Consider the following 23,657-nt stretch of genomic DNA (forward strand, 5'->3'; position numbering starts at 1 on the left):
ACAGAACTGTCACAGTGAAACCCTTGGAAGTGGGGGACAAGGAAGGAAAAGGAAGAGGAGTCCCCCTCTCCACCCTCTGAGTGTCCGTGGGACTTACACCACGGAAGGCTGTGAGACCGAGCCCCAGGCAGGATGGAGCTGGGCCCGTGGGCAGGGGGAAACCCACCTGCCTGGCTACAGACACTTGTTCTGCCCACAACACCCTGGACCTCTCTTTTCCATCAGGATCTGACTCCTGTGCTCCTGCTCCTTGTTCCAGGAAACCAGGGAAGCAGAGCCAGAGGAAGGGAAGAGCAGGTCCTTGCCTGGCCCTAATGCTGCCTCTCTCCTCAGGGATGCTACTGAGCCAGAAGTGGCCCTTCCAGGTGATGGATGTCCAAGCCTCATGGGCAGGAGAGAAAGGCAAGAACTGAGGGACAGCAAAACCAGAAGGAAGGATGAGTGCTCCGCAGTAGGTTCAATGCAACAGCGTGTGAGCTTGGAACTCAGCAAGGCTGTAGCAAAGAGGCCTAAGGTTACCTTTTCTTTTGAAGTAACAAAATAGTATCCAAAGGAGGTAGGAGGAAACACAGAGGGCAAAAACATTTGAAGAACTATGGTTTTATAAGGCTGAAAATTGGTAATATAGAACTATTCACTGGACTGCTTCATGTAGGAATTTTAACTTATGAAGCTGATTTATGAATCAAGGTTAGGTTTTTTTATAATAAGAAAACCAAGGGCTTGCTTTTTACTAATTTACAATGTTCTTTTTCTACAGGGAGGCTCATCATATGAAACACAGTGGAGGTAAGGTGATTAAGAGGAAGCTCCCTGGGTTTCTGCTGGGCCTGTGCTGGGGAGAATGAGAACAAGGGAGGCTTTTTGTTCTCACCTTAGGAAGCCCAGACTGTGAGGGTGCAGATGGAGGCTGGGATTTCCTGCCCTTGGACAGCCAGGGGCCTGATGGACCCCCCAGGTCACAAGGGCTGCAGCACAGTCAGGTGAGAAGGCCACTTCCTCTCTGCCCCACATTCCACAAGCCCCAGATAGGAACAGGAACCCAGACCAGGGAAGCAATCTCCATTTTCCAAGTCGCCCATGCTGTCCTTGAGCTGGATGAATAATAAACTTTCCTGCTCCCCCAGAAAGGAATGGCAGGAGGCAAGTGACCAACACTGCTGCTGCTGGGGTGGGGATAGAGAGTGCACTCAGATAAAGAGATGGATGTGTGCAGGGATTATGAAAAAAAATAGAGATTTCAACCTGAGAGCCCATAATGGACTACAAATACCAATTTTCCTGAGAGCAGTTTTAAAGGGGTCCTTGATTTGAGGGTAACATCTGCACACCATTAAGGCCACCCCATTCCCAGTAAGAGCACCATGCCGGAGCTGGCTCCTGTGTGTGTAACTCAGACAGGCGGGGCCGTGCCCAGAGGAGCCCCAGTGCTGAAGCTGCTCTCCCTCCCTTTCCTGCCTGTCACAGCCCCCCCCAGAGCTGCCTCCCCATCACTTCACCCGTTTCCTGCAGGATCTGTGTTTCCCACCCATGGCTCAGGGTGCAGGGGCTGTTCCCAGGGTCTGTACTCACCACTTTGCAGCAGAGGGGCCAGAACCACCAGAGCAGGCCGAGCGCCACCAGCAGCAGGAGCACGAGGACGGCAATGAGTGCTCCCACACCACTGGACTGCGGAGACAGCAGGGACAGCGTCAGTGCTGCCTCACTCGCTCGCCCCACAAGCCAGCGACTGTTCTGCTCAGCCCAGGGCCTTCCTTCTGATGTAAAACTCGTACAGCTGACAGCCCTGAGATCACAATGAGGCCCAGCCTGAGGAAACAGAGTCCCTTGCCTGCTAGGGAATGAGCCATCAGCCACCGACAGGGGAAGTCTCATCCTAAGCCTGTGGATAACACAGAGGTGCCCTTCTCCATGAGGACCCAGGTCTCACACATGGACTGGGGAGCACACAGGGAGGTTTTAGGGCATCTCTACAAATAGTACACCTGTAAGGCTTTGATGCAGATTGCCCACACTCCTGCACAGACTGTGGCACACTGACTCCCTGCAGCCATCCTGTGGGAGCCTGCAACTGAAGGAGGGAGTGTTCCTGCTTCCAGCAACACCTGAACTACAGAACTGAGCAGCCCACCTCCCACACCTCCAACCCACTTCCTGGGGGTGTCTTCATTCCTACACTTTAGGCTTTTAAAACAATGACAGAAACACAACAGCATCTCTAGGAAAATAAGTTATTCAGACTTCAGCTGGGAAAAAAAGGAAAGGAGAGACCCAGAGGACCACTGAGACTGGAATACTGCGTGAGCAGTCCTGACCCAGAGGTGCTCCACTGCACATGGGGGTGGAACAGAGCCGTATCCCAGGTCCAGTGAGGCACACAGGTACAGTGGTGCCTGGGTGCCTAATGCTGTGTGATTTTGTTTGTTTTCACTGCAGTAACGTGCGTTTGTTGGGAGGCTGTAACTTGTAACTCATCTCCCAGTCAGCTGTCAGCTGCTCAGCTCCCAGAATTAGTGAGCAGTTCTAGCAGTGACCCATTTCTTGAGTTGCCCATCTGCTACTATGGAAACAGCAGTTCTTGTGTGGAGCCGCCTTTGCTGCAGTACAGGCCAAGAGCAGAAACCAGAAAGAGACAAAAAAGGCTGCTGAGAAGCTCTTCCTGCTGCTGTGCACATCTGTAGCTCTCTGCTTCCTGCCAGGACAGGCTGTGAGCAGAGAGCAGCAGAGCTGCCATGCAGCTCGGTGGGAAGGCCATGCCCAGCACCTCACTCTGAGCTGCTTTGTGTCAGGGCTTTTCTGTTCCTCTCTGTGCACTCCTGGCAGCTCCTACGGGGGCACCATGTGCTGCCTTCTCTGCAAGGGCTGAGGTGCAGCAGGCTGCAGCTGGGCTGCAGCAGCTCCTGTGCTGCACAGCCCTCAGCCACCCTGCCTGGGCATACAGCTGGCATGCTGCCGACTGACAAAGGCCCTGGAACACAGAACTGTGATTTGGGCTCTGGGTGTTCCTTCAGCTCCCAGCTCAGTCAGGCTTCCCTCCTCAAACTGCAGGGCTGCACTGGATCTCTGATCTCAACAGCTGCACAAATGGTGAGGTTTTAAATGAATAGAATAAAAATGTCTTTTTTTTCTCTTTTCAGTTACTGATCTATGAGCAAAGAAATCCTGTTGGGAGCCATGTGTGGTGATGGGCAAAAGAGATTCTCTCTGTGCTCCACGCCCAATGGAAAAGCTGCTCTCCAGTCTCTTGTGAGGTTAAGACACATTTAAAGGCCCACGTGCACAACACGTGCTCAACACCGTGGGCTCGTATCTCCCTCCACAAATTCCAGCTGTCCTGTGTAATACAAAAGGAATTAGAGGACAGCAAAAATGTGGGAGTAGAAAATATATGTGTTAAGTTAGAATAGTCACTGGCTGCACAGGTGTGTGGTCTCTTCCAGAAGCAGTTTTTATCTCTTCTATAACCTCTGATCAGACTGAGCAGGATGTTCACACTGCCTGACTCCCAGGTCTAAGTGGGACACTGGCCTCGGCTTGGACAGCTGTCTCCCTGGATGAACAAGAGCTGAGAGCCTACACTCGTCACTTGAGCCCCAGAGTTACAAGGCATTAGCACCTCTGCAGGCTGTAACCTCTCTCCACACACAGGCTCAAGGGCCAAACTTGTGTCTCTCTGCTCCCTCCAGCCCTACTGAGGGAAGGGTCATGCTGGAATGGGACCCAGCTGACTGTCACGCCTGGCCCTCAGGACAGGTCTCTGAGGGCAGGAAAGCCTCCCAGTACTTGGAAAGACACAGCTTTGCACAGCAAAGTGGAAGCAGAGGTTCTGTGCTCTGAGGCCTTGCAATGGCAAAGTCCAAAGAGAAACAGGATGTGGGGATTTTACAAGGAGAGACAGAAGTCATTCACTTACACACTCAGAAGCAGTGATGGTTAACGAGCTGGACATGAAAGACTGGCCTTCATTCAAACTCACCAAAACCTCCAGGGTTCTGCCAAGAGACAAAGAAGAAACATAAGCAGCCATGGAAGAGCCAAGAAAGGCTCATACCTGCTGTGCAGGCCCTTGTACCTACAGCCTCTGCTCCACAGGGAGTGTCCTCAGAGGGGAAATGGAAGCCTCTACTTATTCCTATTTGGGAATAAGTTTGGTGTCCTTGACAAAGAGCTGTCCAAGTACAGAATACCCCTTCCCCATTCCACAGAGCAGAAAGTACTCCCAGAAGTTTTCCATAAAATAAATTGAAGTTCAGCTGTAAAAGTAGCATTGTTTTGTCTGTTCCATAACCATCTCCTTAGTCACACACAGACATTATGGTTAAAGATGTCGGATAATTATAAATGGTCAGGACTTGCTATAAATAGCCCCGAACACTGCATACAAATAGTATGTGGTTTACATTTTACAAATTAACCCTACAAGAAAACAACACATGGTGAATGTTAAACAGAATAAGACTCCTCAGCTTCTCTGGCTTGGATTCCCAGGATTCAGACAGTTTATGTTATGCATAGATGTAATTAAATAAAAATGTAGATATCCATGAACTAAAATGATTAATCATTTACACCGTTCTTACATGTCATGAGTTTTTATTCTGGCACAAACACTGTAGTCAATATGGAGTTCAAAGCTATTTTAGCTAATTTGGCTCATTTCTTCTTCAGTTTTAGCAAAAATGAAGTGAGTTGCTTCCACGAAACTCATTTTTACATGATCTCTGTTCTGAATAATTGATCCAACAGAAAGAATAACTCTAATCTCCTTCTAATTGGAATTCACTGGAATAAGTGAATCAGAACCAATAAAAAAACCAAACCTATTTGATTCCCTTGCAGAGCAATAAATCAAACCACAGTGAAACTCTGGTCAATGATGATTTTTTTAAAGATGTGGTGCTTTTTATTATTTTTAATTCCAATTACTTGTTTTGGCATTGTCATGAGGAATGCTGGGGGAAATTGCAGCATGAGGATTCTGCTCAGGCTTGGCCAAACACTCCTGGAACTGCAGGGCAGGAGGGTTTCCTGCTTCCCCTGGGGGAGACGAGGACCCCCAGGCTGAGCTGCTCACACACTCCTGCAGCTGCCCCACCAGCCCTGTGTGCCCTGGCAGCTCTCTGAGTCCTGCCTGAGTTTAGTGTGGCTTACGTGTTTTATCCAGGTGTGTTTCGTGTCCCTGTTTTGCTCCATCTGCTAGCAAAGACCATCTACCAAAACAGCCTCATTCCTCTCTGAGTGGCATTCCTCTCTGAAGAATGCCACTAGTGAGGAATGAGGCTGTTTTGGTAGATGGTCTTTGCTAGCAGATGGAGCAAAACAGGGACACGAAACACACCTGGATAAAACACGTAAGCCACACTAAAGGAAAGGATCATTCCCTGGCATCCTGGGGACCTTGGCATGTTCTTGAGCTCACTGGGTTGTATGAAACATTCTGTAAAACAGCAAAGATTTCCCAGTGGGCTGGAGTATATTGTACCCCTTGCTGTGTGCAGCACAGTACCAGTTCCTGCCTGTACTAGGTACCAGCCGGGATTGCATTTCCCAGCCCACACCCGCAGCTCTGCAGCCCCACTCCTGCTGTCAGCCCGCTGACAGATCCCAGGGAGCAGGCTCGCTGAGCAATCAGCTCCAGCACGGACGCAGCTCCACCCTGATACACTGCTGCAGGGATGAGCCACTGGAGATGTCACTGGAGCTGATCATAGCCGCTCTGTTCTGGAAGCCACAGAGTGAACTCACACAGATAATTACCTCATCTTCAAAAGGATGAACCTGTCAACACACTAAAGCACTCCTTCCCTGAGACTGTCATGGCTGTTGGGGATACTCAGTACGCCCTTTCATTTCTTGAGCAGCCACCTGTTTGCTGGGCTGTGGGTACTTGTGATTCATACAAACACTGCCCCTTAAACTGAGAGTCCCAGAAAGAGGTGTCCTGTTTCTGCTGCTCCTTCACACATGGCTCGGAGACAGACACATACACAAACACATCCCAGTGTTTACCAGCAACCAGCCACATGTGTGTGAGGCTTTCAGCTCGGCATTCTGCCGAAACTGAAAATATTCTGAGATGAAAATGACAAGCAGCAGCCATCCAATTTCTCGGGCCCCTGCTTTTCCCACTGGTGACTGTCACTGCTGTGTGAGGGCCGAGTCCCTCTGTGGAGCTCAGAACAGCCCAGTCAAGAGAACATTCCTGTCCCTGCAGCCAGGGACACAGCCCTGGTTCACCAGAGAAGGGTGAGGCTGTACTAGTTTCGTCCCAGCACAGATCCCAGCTGAGGGCTGAGCTCTGGAAAGCTGCCACAGAGTGAGATATGTCCTCAGGGCCCCTCAAATGAACCCCGTCTAGAGTCGGGCGGTGTTGCTGCCGCAGCCCCCTGGGGCCATCCCGCAGGCCAGGCTCCAGGGAAAGGCAGCGGAGCCCTGCTCACACCTCCTCACAAGCCCAGCAGTGCCCACAGACAGTGGCTTTCCAGAGCTTTGAGGCAGGGTGCTCATTCCCATCCTCTGCTCCCTCCTGACACCGCACCTGAGCGAAGTGGAAGCAGAGAGCTGGCAAAGGAGCAGGAGTAGTGACAGTGGTGTGCAGCACAAACCCTACTGCTCTGCCTCTACCCCAGCCCTAACGTGTGCACCTTCCTGGCAGTCTGTACTTCCAACCCACCTCACTGCGCTAGGAAAAACTGCCTTCCATTTACAGTTCACGGCCCTTCCTCCACGTGGAAGGGATTTTCCTATCCTTTGTCTGTGCAATATCACTTTCTGGATGGGAACCAATCCTGGAAAACTTAAGTCTGAAAAGAGCTTTTTAAAAATGTTCTGATTTCTGACCAAAGGTAACCTCAAGATTCTTGCAACTTGAAGCTGCTTCAGTCCTGGCCCACTGCCCATCCTAATACACAATTTACCCAAAAATGTAACTTGAGGAGACCGAACAGTTGCAATTCCTTCCCTCATGCCCACTGCTGGTTTATTGTGACAGCAGAGGGATGTGGCCCAGTGCCATATGTCCCTGCAACTCTGGTCTAAAGCCTCCCATTCCCTGTGAAATACAGCTGACATTTCCATCCACGGTAACCTATTTGCAAAGTATTCATTTGCTCCTTACTTTATGGGAAGCTACTAAAAGACTGCCATTTTATGACCCATTAAAAAAGATGAAAAAATTAAATACAATTGTGAAAGACTTTTGCTGTAAGTAATAAATAATTTACCTCCAATTTTCACGCACTGAAAATTAAACTGGCAACTGCTCAAAAAGTTACTAAAATTACGGTGACAAAGGTACTTCAGAATCAAATGCCTGCACTAAAATAGCAAGAATGCTGTACATAGGAGGAAGGCAAAAAATAGGTCTGTGTATTTAAAGGGCACTTTCCCTTCCAACTCTGCCTTCATGAAATAATGGATAGCTTTATAATACAGGCTCCATTTGACCAATCTCACTCTGATATCTTTGGGGACTGCTTGCTGGGGTGCAATTAACATTTACCCCTCCATTTTCCCTGACCCAGTCATTCCCTGGGCTCTGCTAACAAACACTCCTGGACCACAATGATGACTCTGCATCCAGGGACTCATCCCAGCCCCAGGAGGAGGCAACACACAGAGGAAAGGATTTCCAGCCCAGGCTTCTGGGTGTGGCGCTCTTTGCAGACAGCAGCTCCAGCTGCACAAGGACAGGGACAGCCCTCCTGGAGCAGGGTTCCAGCCCTGCCTGACCTGTTTGGTGCAGTGCCGCTATGCCACAGGCCAGCTGTGCCCAGGGAGCGGTGGGAACTATGCTGGGGCAGGACATGGCCAGCAGTTAGGAGAAGTGTGTGACAGTGTTCACAGGGGTTCTTGGATGAGGCAAGAGACAAGAATGTTGACTCCATGTTCAGAAAGCTTGATTTATTATTTTGTGATATATATATATTACATTATAACTATACTAAAAAAATAGAAAGAAAAGTTTCCTCTCAGAAGCTAGCTAAGAATAAAAAGGAAAAGAATGGTAACAAAAAGCAGCTCTCTCGGACTCTGTCCGAGATAGCTCTGTCTTGATTGGCCATTAATTATAAACATTCAAGATGGCCCAATCAAAAATCTACCTGTTGCATTCCACAGCACCAGATAACTATTGTTTACAGACTTTTTCTGAGGCCTCAGCTTCTCAGAAGGGAAAATTCTAAAGAAAAGATTTTTAGTGAAAAAGATGTCTGCGACAGAAGTGGGCAGAGGTGTTTTCCTCCCATCAGATGCACAGGCATAAAAAGGAGCACTGAGTATTTTCCTGAGAATAGCGAGACCCACTCATCCTGGAATTCATTATGGTGTTTGGGGATTCTGGTAAAGAATGAGTACAAACTCATCCCCCTGCCCTTCTTGGTTTGGCTTAGCACTGATATAAATTCAGATGATGGTTCTTTAGGACTCCCTCTTGTTAGCTCAGAACCCTCTAGCTTTTCCAGCCACATGTCCACATGTCCAGGCTTGACTTTCCATGGAACAAGACACAAACTTTCACTGCTGGGAACTCCTAGGGAATATGAGAGAATTGGAAAGCAGTGAGGACCTCAATCTGATCTTGTGGAATCATGGGAACCTGCAGTAGCAGGGTATGAAACGTCATTATTCTGTTAAAGTAGACCATTAATTCAGCTCGGGATCCTATGGCCACTGCTGGATATGCAGCACTTAGTTCTGCTCACGTGGTCCTCACTAATGCTCTGGGAACACTGCGTGCCCTAGGAGGGACATGAAGGACTGCGCCAGAAATTACTACTGATCTTAACACCACATCCATATGGCTGAGGGGCCTGTTAGCCTGTACAATTCATTGAGGATGTTTCCATCTGTGAATAGGTCCCATTATACCCTAATTGTGTCAGACTAAATGTATTTCTAAAATATTTGCAGAAGTTAATATTTATGACAGACATTAAGCCTACTCCAGCCCTATTTCTGGCTTCCCCCCAGCCTGAGTTGATTTCCCTGGCTATTCTGGAGGGGGGAGGTTGTCCCATGGGAGCACCAGACACATGAGAACTATGTCCCATGGGAGCACCAGACACTGGGAACCATACTGTCTCTTATTTTTGTGGGAACAAAATGTTGTGTAGGAAAATAAAAGACAATGCCTACATTAAACACTTCACCTCAGTGAGTTTGCAACAGGAAGAATCGGTGCAGGTGGAAGCAGTTCTGACCCCCCTGGCTGCCTGCCCAGGGCTGCAGGGGAAGCCCAGCTGTTTGCAATGAGGGGTAATGCCAATATCCTGCCCAGGTCTGGACTGGCCATGGGCACAGCAGCAATTTGGGGCTATTGCCTTCACCTGAGCACAGGGGCTTTGCAACGCTGAAAACAACAGTGAACAGATGAAAATAGCCCGACCTGGAGCTGGAATCCTACCAATTGCTGAGCAGCAGGAAGTCAAAAGGGAGAAGCACGGGGGCTTCCTTTTTGGCTGGTGATGGGAATGGCTGCAACTCCCACATCAGAGAACTGCTGGCAGGGCTGGAAGAGGACTGAGCAGCTGAGAGAGCCTAGAGTTCATTCTGGGGGTTGGGAAGTCCTGCAGCATCAGCAGGCCGCCTGCTCTCCTCTGTTCAGCGCGTCTCAAAGGACAGCTGGCTCCTGAGAGGTAACTGGGCTCTTTGTGCTTTTGCCTTCTCACACTAGTGACCAGTGTTATGTGGAATGGGAAATATTTTAGTCAACAAGCTGCCTCTTAACTTGCCAATCTTATTGAATTCTCCTTTTAATTGGTCCCCTTGTCTGTGAACAATGTTTTTTTCCAAGTGGTATGTAGTCACCATGTAGGTTTCAGACTGAGGATGAGGCTTGGAAAATTGGTCCTTTAACCCATGCCTGCATGCTGACACCAGCTGCCAAGCTCTCGAGTGGCTCAGCACTCAGCACAAGCACTGGCCCTTACGTCAGTGAGTAATTTAGCTCTGTGGCCAAATGACACCCCTGTCTGCATTCCCACAAAGGCTGTGCTAAGGGTACTGAGTGAACAGCACTACAGAAAGAGCTCAGTGTCACTTGTTAGTTAGACAACAGAAATCCTCAACACAGCCACAGCATATTAATCCTTTCTTGAGTGACCCTGAAAGACATGTGAGACTGAGCTGCAGCTTGCAAACAACTCTGCCTTTGCTGACAACAGCTTTTCTAAATTTTTACCTTTCTCAGCAGAAGAAAAAGTGACAAAACAAAAATAACAGTAGTAAAGGTAGCCATAGTAAGCAACAGCTCTCCTCACTCTGGTTTTCAGCCACTCACTTCCATGTTATCAGAAAACTCACTTAAGTTCCACACACCTTTCTCAGAACTCGTTCAGACAGGCAAAGAGATGTTTTTCACAATTCCATGACCCTGACCAAGTTCTGGCCTTGTCTGACTAAACAGGTGATGACATGTGTGTGTACCTGTGTGCACTGGAAATCACGGGGATTTGTGTACTTCCATATTTGTGGGTGGAACACCTGGGGGGTTGTCAGGGGCATCTTTTAAATGTGAGTTTGGACTTTGTGGTAAGACAGACTGTCTCAGGTTACTGCTGTTGTTTGTCCATGTGGTAGAACAGGGTGAGATAAAGGTGAGGTGTAACCTGCAGGTGTGCCTGAGGTACCAAGTAACCTGGTGTTGCAGAGGGGTGTTGGGTGAGCACCCAGCAAGTTCCAGAGTTACATGTGTGTGAGGGCAGTGGGACTGCTGGATGAATCTGGCTGGGCTGTGCTGCCAACACTGGGCCAGTAAGGTGTGACACTGGCTGCTAGGTCAGGTGTAATTACGAGCTCGTGGCCTGCTTGCTTTTGAAGCTTGCACTGTTAGAGGGAGGTACAACTGTGCCATGCTAACATGAGGCATGGCACTTGGTGTGGGAATGTCAATGTGTCAGCCCCAGCACCGGAGTGCATCCTCTGAGAGCATTAATGGTGCCGGATCGGCTCGCATGCTATTCAGATATTTATTTTGTGTTTGCTTGAAGAATCAGGCCAATGTTTTTGAAAGCACATTTAACTATACCATATGCCTACTTAAATCATCCCTATCAAACAAGTTGTGGGTTGCTGCTCTGGTTCATTCTGTTCTGTTTTTTCTCCCTTCCCAATGTGTTTATGTGTATTTATCCAATTTGCTCTGTTCCTCGTGCCAAATGGCAGGTCTGAGATCCCAGCCAGGCAGGGGCAGCTGTGCTATTGTTGGTGCCTGACAAAACAGAGGTCATGGGCTGGGCCTGCAGCTCTAGCTCTAATGACAGCTTGTGTGGGACATTATGGGGCAGTTACAATGTAATCAGGGTTCCTATGCCCTCAGAACTAGGAATAAAACTTAACTTACCCCTTGGTAACTTAGAACTTAAGTCTCATTTTTAAGATGTAATTCCTGGCAAATTAGCCTTTTGCAAAATATTCTGCTGCTTGTTTACTTCATTGTCATAACTCCTTCCTCTGTCTGGAAAACACCCAACTTTAAACAGCCCCACCACAAAAAGCCAAGACCTGAAAAACCAGGCAACAGCCTCAGTGGAAGAAAGGATCTCTTCTGCATGGAACTGATCCTAGCTTTTCTCGTTTCAAAGACTGATGAGAGGTATGAGCTCTGCCAACCTAGGCAGTAACTGCCGATAGAAAGGAGTAGGCTTTTGTCCTCCACGGGAGGACTCTTCCCGCCCTGGAAGGTTGTTCCAAGTCCAGCCCAGCAGTTCCAGGCAGTGACACAGCAAGGCATGATCATTCCCATTGCCCGCTGTTCAGCAAGAGATCAATCTGCAGGGCTAGGGAATTCTAAACTCTGTACTCTGTGCTCCTTGGGTGGCCTGACACTTTATCCCCTTTTCCTGCTGCCTTTCAGCCCAGCAGGCAGGAGTCTCTAAGCTATTGGGGAGGGTGTTCCTTGGTGCTGCACGCCAGCTCTGAGGCACCAGAGCAGGCTGCAGTGGCTGGGCAGCTGAGGAGAGGAGGAACGAGTCCCTGGAGCCACTCGGGGAGCGCGCAGCTGCCATGAGGCTGCCTGGCTCCGGCTGCGGCACTGCCGTGCTGCTCGGCATGGAAAAGGGAGCGCTGGGGAAACAGCACATCTGTCACCCACACACAGCCACAGCCTCCACTCAGGGCAGCACCAGATGTGTTTATTCGGAGCATGTACTAACTAGCTACTTAATGGCTTAGAATTATTAGCCACAAGTTAATTAGGCAAACATAGTCACCATCAGTCACCTTACAAAGCATCGCTTCTTCAACACTGCTTTTACTTCCTGAGTGTCTTTATCAAGCACAGGAAACAGGAGGGGAAAACTACCAATTCCATAAAGGAGCTGCAGCAAGAAATAAATGTGTGAAAGAGGTCCACAGGGTCTTAATGAATGGAGTGTACAGGTAATGCCTTAGCTGAGCACCTATCCATGCTACCAGCACAGTGGCACAGGGGAGGAAGCAGTGAGACTTAAGAGGCTGCAGCTGATGGGGAAGAAAAGGGAAGTAACAGTGGAAAAAACTATTCCTTGGTATAGTTAAGTCAAATTTGCAAATATTAGCTTCCCTGCTGCTGCACGTACTGGGTATGTGCCTGGGGGTGCAAGCGTTTGCTTGGCATCCTGCCTGCACAATGGATTTCGGACCACCACTGTCCCAAGGGAACGGGCTCTGGTTCCTCAAGATGCAAGACACAAAAGCAGTTGGTCAGTTCCTGACTCCCAGGTCACAGGCAGCAGTGCATGGAGTCAGGGCAGAAGAGGATCTATCTTTGGGTACTGGGAACAGTCAGGATCCCTGGTTAGGAGCCTGCCATGACAACCATTCCATACAGCACCTTCCAGCTGCTCTCCAAAGGGACAGCTGTCTAGAAACCTAGTGAGGTCATCTGAAGGATGGAGCCCACAATCCATTCATCTTCTCTGTGTCTGTTTGCTTTCGTGTGTCCATACTCTTCCCCTTAAATCTGGTGCTAGTATTAATAAAAATGGCACTTAGAAAACGGGAAGCAAGATTCAAGGTAGCCCTGTTCCGCTGTCATGGAAACATGTTGCACCTAGAAATCCTAGAGCCCCTAGAGCTGAATGTGAGGCATGTGAGGGGTAACCTCATTTTGCAGATTAACTCCTGCATTGCTGTGTGCTTTGTGCCAAGTGAGCTGCCCCAGACTCCATCAGCTCCTTGCAAACTGCAGGTAACCGAGATTTTGGCAATACAGTAGTCATTTTCCTTCCTACCACCCAGCAAATAACTCCTATTGAATCTTTGCTCTTTAAGTGCCACCAGCTGTTTGTGTTGGACAGGATGTAGGAAGCGATAAATGGAAGCTGAAGACAGCAGGGTTTGAATAGAGGGCAGATAAGGTCATTAATAGCAGCAGTGTGGACTGTCCTACCTTGGCATGCAAGCTGAGGTACCTGTGAGAAGTTTCACTTACACTCAGGTTTAGGCTGGGATTTTTCTTTTTTGGCTCTGTTATTTCTTTAGCTTCTGAGCCCAAGGAGAAGGGTGCTGCATTCTCCTGTCCCAGCAAAACCTGAGTTCAAGTGCAGGATGCACAAAGATGGAAGCTGGCCAGCACTGCAGCTGCATGGAAAAACAGCCTTCTGTAGTTCCCTGAACTATTTTAAGAACAATGACAATTCCTCAGCCTGTTGGTTCAGTTTGAATAATCCACTGCCTGGCCTACATCCATCCTTTCTTGCCTGGCTTAGAGGAGAGTCTGCACAAGATTGGATGTTTGCAGTAGGCACCATCAGAACCAAAATGTTATTGTGATATTCCAGTGAGAAATGAGAGTTCAAATAGACCGAGATAAGTAGTAGTCATGTAACTATTCAGTAGAAGTATTTCAGTAAAGCAGTGTTTGGTTGTGCTAGTTTGAACTGCAGTTATTGTCACCCACTCACCTAATAAAAGCAAATTTGTAAGTATTCAGGCAGTGCAAGAAATGTTGGTTTTCCCACTGGCATTTCCATGCAAGGCACAAGGGGTTTCACAATGGCTCACCCGAGCAGAAGCCAGCTAGAGGTGAAGCCAAGCCTACAGACAGATTGTTCTGAATGCAAACTCACAGAGCTTAGGGCAGTGAGAGAGCAGAAGTGAAACTAGCAGGGAATGTAGCCTTGTAAATATCACAGTTTTTCCTGTACTAGTGTTCAGGGCTAGTGATCACGAGCAGTCTCTTGAAAGAGACAAGGCCTCCGACTGCCCTCGGAGGCACAATGGCTACAGAAAGATGTACAGTAAGGGAGAGGTCACAGCCACCTCTGGCTTGGTTTGATTCTCTCAAGATGTGGCAGGACAACAAATCCAAGTCTCTGCTGAAAAGGGGAACTGATTTTCCCAAAATATTCTGAGCCCTTCAAAATGTGACTTTTAAATGGGCAGTGCAGTAGAGTCAGAGTTCTGTTTACTAACCAGCTTGACTGTGTTGTTGCATCTGCCATCACAGTGCAGAGATGATCTCTCAAAGCCATTCAGCCTGGGTTAGCCTCCTCACCTTCCTGTCAGGTGTATGTGTACTTTCCCTTTCTGCTTTATTTCAAATTCGTAACGTGTTTTATAAGGCATGGGGTGCTTGTGTGAAAATTGTGAATAATTGTCAGCCGTTAGCTGATCAAGAGCCTTGTAATTGGGCTGGGTTTGTAAGCAGACTATGGAATTTTGCACTTTAGAAGCAGCATGACAAGAAGGGATTTTAAATGGCACAGGCAGCACAGTCATGTTGTCACCCAACCTAAGGATGATACATCCATCTGCTACCGGGTACTGTGGAAAAGCAGACTGAAAAAAATGCTTGGTTTAATCTACAGCTGGCACTTGGGAAGCTCCAGACTCAATGCAGCCAACAGCTGGGAAGGAAGCAGAAACACACCATGGCCCAATTCCAGGAGAGTAGGGGCTCACCAACCCAACATCCTGAATACTTTGGCATTTTATTGATTTCACACAGCTTAGTATTGCTCTGCATGTGAAAACTGCTAATTCATCAGGCAACAAGAAGTGTTTCCAATTAGGGAAAAATACAATGAAACCTGTTAAGTGCGTCTTGACTGTTCACCCAGAAACTAAGCTTGCTGTGTGGCTTTTAAACCTGCAGCTAACTCAGACTGCTTGTGTTCCCTTAAATCCACCCAAAAGAGCACTAGAAAAGAACAGAGTGGTTGTTGCTACATTAGTGACTAATATTAGCTCCACTACATGAGGAATTACTGGGAGATATCCAGCACTAGTCTAGGCTGTGCCAATGGGAAGTCAAGAGTTCAAGTACGTACATATCTTTCATAGCTGTCAGTCTTCTGCACAGTAAACTGCTCAGCTCTGGGGCAGAGCTCCAACTCTTTCAATACTATGTCAGGGAACTGTGTTTCACATGGTAACTTGGGAAAAGGTGTTTTCCTGTGAACCTGTAGAACTCCAACTGCATTGTGCTGAGGTGCATTATCCACATTGCAGTTCCAGGGTGGCAGTTGTCTGCTTCAGTACCACTCCACAGTGTAAGGAAAAATGCAGCGTGTGCAACTAACTTCCATGGCTTTAACCTATGCAGACATGTCATGCACTTCACATGCCTTTGGCAGGACTGGCTGTTTATGTACTCTGGGACAAACTGTGTGTGGAAAAGCCTTTACAGCATCACCTTTTGGGGAGCTTCATACTGGGATTGTATGTCATGCATGCTTCATACTGGGAGTGTATGTGGTTTGCTACTGCTCTTCTGTTGTACAGTAACTGCCCTGAAATACCTGGCCTGGGGAGGAGGGGTTTAAACCCAACTGATTGGCATTGTCCTGATGACAAAATCAGTTCACTTACAACTGTGGTGGTGCTGACTGGTTTTAGCTGAGCCAGAGGCTGCGGAGCTCCGGCACTGTGGGATGCACAGGCCGCTCAGCAGGCACAGGGAACTGACACCCTGCTGCACGTGGCACAAGATGCATTTGTCACACAGCCATGTGAAAAGCAGCATCAGGAGACAGATCAGTATTGAATCCCTCACCCTCCCTCTGCTCTGCATGTAGCTCTGCTCTGTGCCTGCTCTCCCTGCCAGCCATGACACAGCTCGGGAGGCAGACCCTCTGGCCCCAGCCGCCCCACTGGGGTTAGGCACTGAACGTTCTTGCTCCACAGCTTTCCAGCTTCCCTCCCCCAGCCTGCTGTCCAACACACAAACCAGATGTGCTTCTGGAGCTTTGCTGTCCATCTGACAGCACAACTGAGGCGGCCGATTGTTGCTCAAGTCAGAAACGTAGCTACAGACCAGCCATCTATAAACACACATCTTCAGCTCCTGAAGTGCCACAGATCAAGGCCAATGCAGACCTTCTATGCTTCCCATTGGATTAGCACTAGCCTCATGCCTAGTAAGTCTCTGGGAATAACTACTTGACAAGCAGGGAGGAAGCCAACACCCAAAGCCTTGGCCCCTCCCACAGGACCCAGATCTGATGTGCAGTTTTCTGATTTCAGATTAGCCTAGGGTCTTCAGAAATGTGCACAATGAAGCCCAAGTGATCATAAGGCCCTGAGGCACCTTTGAGTTGGAGAGGAGTAGGATTAATTCTCCAAGGGCCAGAAGTAATGTGCAGACCTGGCCGGTGACACTGAGAATAAGGCCAGAGCTGCAGCTTAGCCCCAGTGCTGGAGCTGTTAACTCTCTGGATCAGGATGTGTGGAGCAGGGATACATGTCCTGACACCTAATTTTAATAATAGCTTGTAAGTGTCAGTGGTAATGTCATCTTTTTAACAGTGGGCCTGGAGATGATCTGGACGAGAGCATATTATGCCCTGTTAAAACAGCTAATCTACATAGAACTTATGACAAGCCAGATCTTTTCAGTATTTCATAAACTGGCTGAATATTCATTTTTAAGGCACTGTCCAAATGGGTTTGGTCACAGATGACTACTCTAAGTCCACTCCAAAGCTGGCATATACACCAGGGAAATAACACAAGAATGGGAGGAAAAATGCAGCAACAAACCACCCCCTGTAAAAGCAACCAAATATTGCCTTCAGCCAAATCTCTCCCAGTTAATGTCAGCTATAATGGTGCCAAATTCCAGCAAAACATGTGCTGGCATTTGGTTCAGTACTTACTGGCCACTTTTGTACAGGATCGGTGCAGGGCAGAGCAAAAAATCAGATTCTACTGTTTTAGGCCTTTCATCTGAAAAACAAAAATCACATGAGCTTACTATGCTGTGCAACTTAGGTGAGGAGCTGCCACGTGAACATGCTGTGAGCTCCCTCCATTCCCATGCTCCTTACTAGTCTGTCCTGGCTGAAACTGGCAGCAAGGCAGGCCCAAGGTAAGGAACAGGGAGCCCCAGAGCTGGCAGTAAATGCCAGGTGAGCCCACGTTACAGTGCTTATTGGAGCTACTCGAGTCAGCTCATGCTCTTCCAGAGAGAACACTTCCTAGAATCAACACCGTCTTTGTGGAGAGTGAGAACACTATTAGTAGTTTCCTGGTAGCTGGAAGATGAAGGTTTGTTTCTAGTTGGCTCAATTCCTGTGTGTTGCATTGCAGAACTGTTTTATTAGCTGTGACTTGAGTGTTTTTCTCCAGTGTTTCTTCTGCTTTTGAGTCTGTGTGATTAGCAAACCTCTTACACTTACAAAGCACCTATCTGTAGAGCACATGAAGCACTTATTTGTAGAGCCTTGTGTCCAGTACAGCATTTCTGTTCTGCAGATGTGAGGAGGGGAGGATGGAGCCTTTGGTAAACTGGGGAAAATCCAGCTCCTGTGTGCAGAACCATCAGCCTGAACTTCCCTACGGCAGGACTGATGATTTCTGTGCAAGGACTTTTTCCTGACTGTGGGCTGAGAGCAGATAACTGATCTGCCAGATCAACTTGGAGATGACTCTGTCCTGCATTTCAGGAACAGGCAGACAGACAAGCAGTTCAGGGGCAGCTGAAGGAGGAGCTGTTGGCATAAATGAGCTTTTCATATGTGCTATAATCTGCACTGACTGCTTGGCCTAGATTTGGGGCTAGTTGTGAGGTGGGGAAGAGGGATTAGCACATTGCCATATGTTTTTGTCTTAATGGTATGTTTCATAGATTATTTTTCTATCCCACAGCTCCATTTGGCAGGTTTCCTTTCTAGCATTTGGTAATGGTTCTTTATAAATGCAGAACGAGGAAGATGCCAAATGCATCCTTTAAAGGCAGGGGAGCTGACACAGTAAGGGTGTGCTCAGAGGCTGGTCCCAGAGAGAGCCCAGGCTCTCAGTGAGGGCAGCTCCAACACCAGCAGATCCTTGTCCAAGTGCCCTCAAATACTGAGGGTTCTGCAGAGGGCCAGTCTTATGTAGAGGAGACTGCAATGACATGAGGATGGTTGTCCTTCTCTTGAGACCATCTCCTTCCTCAGGCTACTGCTCCAAGTGCCCTCCCTGTCTTCCTGTTCATCCTGGCTCCACTGGCCCCCTTCAGGCTTCCTCTGAACCAGGCATTCAGAGTCCAGCATAGAGCTGTAGAGAATGACCTCGTGTACTGTGGGAAGGACCACCTGGAATGTCCCACTTGAAATGTCCCTGCTTTCTTCCTGTACTACTCCCCAGCAGCTCACTGTTGTCCATTGCTGAAGACATGGACCAGGGGGATGTAGCAGGCCCTGGCAAGACCCCATAGAGCAGATTGTGTTTTTGTAATCAATACATCACTGTGCCATTCCCCTACCCTCATGTGCTTCAGCACACCCCTTTCTGAAGCCAAGAAAAAACAAGCAGCCCAGAGCTGTAGTTGGCAATTCTCACATCAGATGGTAGCAAGTGTTTGTGGGCAATGGGAAGCAGAGGTGACAATTGTAATGGAAACTGAAGGGGAATTTATACAAGCGAATTATCTTACACAGGCTGCCTGCATCCAGAACTACTGGGTGACCCTGTTATTCTGCCAAATTATTGTAGGTATTTAACAGGCAGGAGAAACTGGCAACCAACTCCAGTATATACAATATCCAGGGTAAGGAAGAAACTGCACTGGAAAAACAAATTCGATTGTGAAGGAATTTAAGACAGGCTAATATAGAAATCAGACAGTAAGCAGGGAAAAAGTCAGTTGTAGATTTTCCTTCAACTTCTTTTTTGGTTTTTTTCCAGTCTAGCTGGCTTCTATGGAATTCTGTTCAGAGCTAGGGGTTTGATGTACTCATCCTAGCCATCCATTTGAGCTTCTGGATACAAAAAGCAAACTCACATATAAGCTAGAGGAAAGTGCCAGTACAAGGTGTCGTGGTCACAATCTGAAACAGAATTGCTTTGTGCTATGGCTGCAGTCAGCCCTGATGCTGGGCAGACAGAGCTCATGGACCATGACAAAATAGACCACTGCTCTGACCTGGCCTTTCTCTGTGCTGTTGCAGGAGGAGGACTGACGTGGCCTGAACCCCACAGCACACCTGGCACACCACCCAGGACCGGCAGAGACCTTGCAAAAAACAAGGTAAGTGCCTCTGGGAATTGCAATGAGATGTCTTGGCCAGGATTCACTGCAGAAAGGGACCTCAGTCAGTACACTGCAGCTACGGGCTGGTTCATCAGCAAACATCTGCTTGCCCAAACATCAGGAGCCAAACACTTCTCACCATGCTAATGCCCACAGTGAGGGGGTTGCCAACACCGCTCACAGCTGAAGGCACCTGGTAGCAAATTGAAACCACTGAGCAGAGTGTGAAACAGCTTTCCTCCCTTCACTAATCCTCAGAGCTTTCCTGCTCTCCTCCTCTTGGCTATTTTTCTCTTTGGGTTGTCATGAGCAGAGGTAACTGCAGGACTACAGAGGCAAGAGATGACAAATGCCTGCACTTACGGATTGTTGTTCCGTTCACTTGATAGGTACAGGTCACACTGTCGCTTCTCCCACCGAGGGTTAAGCCATTTCCTCTGAGAACAACCTGAAACTCCTCTGGAGGGGAAAGCAAACACACAAAATCACCAAACTGCAGTGCACTGCAGAAAGCTACACTTAGACCAGGGCAACTTCACTTAGTCTGCAATAAACAAAGCACAACATAGTTAATGCTTCCAACTTAGTGAGAGCCCCTTTTTCCTGAACCCTTGTACTGAATTCTCCTTATAAATTGGCAGAGGCACAATTTGTTCCCAAAGCTCTATTGAGACAGCCCTCTGAAACTGGAAGTAGATTCAGGCTATCAGCGTGATCTTGGGCTCAGCTGCACAGTAAGACACAGTTTCTCGGTGAATGAGAAATGGGGGACTCAGGAAAAGAAGACTCCCCAAACCCAGATCAGGCTCACTTGAGGTACCAGATGAAGAAAACATTTCTCCTTAGTACTATTTCTCTGCAAGTTGCCTAACGGCCATGCTCTCTGTGAGCTGTGCAGAGGAGGAGTGAAGAGTTTTTTTACAGGGCCGCTGACTTAATCCAGAGCATCCAATTTTCACAAAAATATCCAAGTAATGTTTAGCAACTACTTTATTTTGATGGATCTCCAACTATGTGTGGGTTATGTAGCTTAGAAAGAAGACAAGGCCTTAAAATTCTCTGCAGCTCTTCTATTTCATTAATATATTTCTCTTGCTGCCCAAAAATGCAGTCACGTGCTTTGTTCTCAGACTCCACAGATTTTGGGGCAGATTTGACACAAGTGCAGAACAGACTCATGGGAGAGGGGCAGGTAAATGCTCTCCAACCTCCACCTGCATTACCCAAGCTATGGAAGCAGGCCCTGGTGGACAGCTCCTCTGAGGAGAACAAGAAGGCAACAGAGAAATCTCATGTTTCTTTAACTTCTTGAGGACTTAAGTTTGAAATGCTTTATTCCTTTGCATAAAACAGGGGGAAATCACAGTCCTATAATAATGGAACAGGATATTAAAATTATAAAATCTTACCTCCTACACAGACACTGGATGGCTCCAAATATAAAATCTCAGTGCACGATTGTTTCAAAACCTATTGCAAAGGAGGAAATAGTCACAAATAGGTTTCATAGCACTACTTCAATGAGCAATCTTAGTTTAAAACAAATGCTTTTCCATAGAACACACACAGAGCTACAGTTTTGGGTTGCTAAGTCTGACTTTGCAGGACACTGCCTGGAGCATGAGCAGCTCTTGCACACCTGCACAGTGAAGTCTAGGAGTGCCTAAGGCTTGGATTAGTTTGTTAAAGAGAGAACCTTTGAAATATAAGGATGTCTAGATCCCTATCCTGATTTTCCAGGCACCCCAATCCTAATGTTTAAGCCAAAAATGAATCACAAGGAGCCTGATCCAAAAACTAATCCAGTGAAAAGCAGTGTTCCAACAATGAAGCCTGGTCCAGCCAAGCGCACGTTATTGCGGGTGCTGGCACCTTGCCCTGCGTGGAGAAGCAGAGTGACAGCGGTGTTCCTGACTGCACTGCCTGCCCTTGGACAGGGATGTCACTTCAGCTCTCCCTGCTGTACGTGATATTTTTAGCAGGCATTCCTAAACATTCTGTGGCATCAGTTCTGCTCCCTGCAATCACGTGCACAGCAGAAACTCCTGTTACTGTCCCTTCTCTAGCTCCACTTGCCAGGTGTGTGCCTGCTGCTGAGCTGCCCTGACTTCCTAGGCATGTCCCTCTGTCTTACTCTTAACTCCTGCCTTCCTTTCAGTAGGACTCCTTACACTCTATGATGTTTCCCAGTGGTTCCTGTTGCTACATACCCAGGTCCAGCAGAAACAATCATGTGGGCACTGTTCTGACAAGAAGCACACCAAGCTCCAAGAAAGAGAGCATCTTGCCTCGCTGAACACTTCCTGTGTTGCCTCTCTCCCCACAAACTCTTGTGCACAAATTCATCTTTTAGTGCTTTAAAACCCATGTTAAAAATTAAGTGGTATTTTAAAAAATGGAGACGTGCATTTGGATGAGATGCAACAACAGAGATCTTAGGAAAGAATGTAGCCCAGAGTTCACTGCAAGCCAAGCAGCTCACATTAGCTGAGGATCTTGCTTCCAAAAAAGGGCTTTAGCCTCTTGATTCCTATTGCAGTGTGGAGAGAAGTTATCTGTGGCTTGTTTTGGGGCTGGGGAATATTTTGTATTGCATTTTATTCCTTTGCTGTAAAAGCGTGTTCAGTTGTTTTCACTGAAAAGTCAGATAAATAGCTCAAGTGAAGCTGAGACTAGAGGCCAGCTTTATGTGAAGCACAGATCAAGCAGGTGGCATAGAATTCAGTAATTTTGTTTTTAGAGGGAGAACTTTCCAACCCCTGTCCTGGCCCCATTTGCCCAGTGTTTGAGGAAAGGTCACTGGTATGACCTGGAGGCTGGGGAGAGGGGAAGACAGTGTGGGACAGGACCTGACTTCCCTTGCAAATCAGTAGTTCTCTGGTTTCATTACATGCCAGGGTGAATTTTCTAACACTGTGCTTCCAAATGCAATATAAATCAGGAAAAAACCTACCTGGATATATTTAACTACCTTTGGATTTAGGAACAAACTGGGAGGGGCAGACATTACAACTCCAATTGAGCTGAAATATGTTGTAGATAAAATGATGACAAATCATGAACAAAAGCAAATTTCAATGCAGGGGTCAGGATACACTGACTTCCTGCATGGAATCCATTTTCATGCATGCTCTTGGCTAAAGCAGAAAATACCAGATGTTAATACTGCTCTAGAAATAACTGCTTCAACAATAATTTTTCATAATTTTTATTACTGCCGTCCTTTGCTTAGCTTAAGCAAGCTGTACTGTTTAGAGACCATCTCTTTGCAAGGTTGGTGGCCTAATTCTACCATTCCCCCCAGACAAATCTTCTACTGGGGTGAAAAAACCTCCGAGACTACTCAAATTTGGCTTTGTAAGTTTGTCAGGTTGTTTGCTATCCTTCAAAAAGCCTCCTGATAGTCCACACTTGGGGGGAAAAAAAAGATAATGGTAGAGAAATGTGCCTTGTCCCCAAAAACCTCTCCCCTCAAGGACTGAGTTAGCTTAAAAAGCAGACATCAAAGCTCACCAAGGACTAAGTGGATTCAGGTGGAGCCCATCAGAAGCTCATAGATCCAGTTCTTTGCTTAACCTCTGCTGACGCTCTGGGTTCTCCTTAACACTCCCCCTAAGCAACACTGAAACACTGCTCAGAACTGAGTTTCCCCAGAGTTAAACAGAAGCCATCACACTCTCTGCAGGGTCCAAGCCCACCAGCTGTCCTGAGCACCAGCCCTGGGTAGGGTTTGGCTGACAAGGATTCTGCCACCACCATGGGAAACTGAGGATATTTTCAATACAGCAATTGCCATATGTGCTTTCATGTGTGGGGGAAATGAACGTATTTGCATTTCTCCTTTACCTTAGGAGAATGTACAGAAACTTAACACCTTTCATTGTTCCCACTCACTCTTTTCTACCTGTTTCAATCTTTTTTCCCTTTCCACGCAAGCTATTCCTTCCAGCCAGCACAGTGCACTCCAGCACTCCAATAGAAAGTTTTTTTTCTCTTGGGGAGAAATCATGTGAAGGTATTTTACCCATTTTCCTTATGATCCATGTGCATTATTTAACATGCCTTCACACCCCTGTCCTTTAGAATTTAAAACTAACTTTAAACTATCCTGATGTGGAAACCTGGGCTGCAAAGTCAGCAAGACCAAAAAAACTCCACAAAAATCTATACAATGCTCCCTCTTTTCCAGTTCAGGATAATCCAAGACTGCACATTCATT

General features: G+C 47.6%; 1 protein-coding gene and 1 long non-coding RNA gene across 3 annotated transcripts in view; one reads left to right on the plus strand and one right to left on the minus strand.

The window, feature by feature from the left end:
* LOC118686174 (uncharacterized) overlaps positions 1-4,575 on the plus strand; it is a 79,161-nt gene extending 74,586 nt beyond the window's left edge. The window contains exons 5-8 of one of the 2 annotated variants that reach the window (XR_004980124.1): positions 761-789; positions 880-983; positions 1,513-2,381; positions 3,138-4,575. This is a non-coding gene — a long non-coding RNA (uncharacterized LOC118686174). The remainder of the gene's footprint in view (positions 1-760; positions 790-879; positions 984-1,512; positions 2,382-3,137) is intronic. The other variant, XR_004980125.1, reaches the window with a different exon arrangement.
* ANTXR2 (ANTXR cell adhesion molecule 2) overlaps positions 1-23,657 on the minus strand; it is a 77,199-nt gene that overhangs the window by 32,802 nt on the left and 20,740 nt on the right. The window contains exons 8-12 of the mRNA XM_036382226.2: positions 20,848-20,908; positions 19,802-19,897; positions 17,079-17,148; positions 3,914-3,992; positions 1,573-1,668 (exon numbers count right to left, since the gene is read on the minus strand). Of these exons, the coding sequence (XP_036238119.1) occupies positions 1,573-1,668; positions 3,914-3,992; positions 17,079-17,148; positions 19,802-19,897; positions 20,848-20,908 (402 nt within the window). The remainder of the gene's footprint in view (positions 1-1,572; positions 1,669-3,913; positions 3,993-17,078; positions 17,149-19,801; positions 19,898-20,847; positions 20,909-23,657) is intronic.

The sequence above is a fragment of the Molothrus ater genome, chromosome 4, assembly GCF_012460135.2.
Source record: "Molothrus ater isolate BHLD 08-10-18 breed brown headed cowbird chromosome 4, BPBGC_Mater_1.1, whole genome shotgun sequence".
In the NCBI taxonomy this organism is placed as follows: Eukaryota; Metazoa; Chordata; class Aves; order Passeriformes; family Icteridae; genus Molothrus; species Molothrus ater.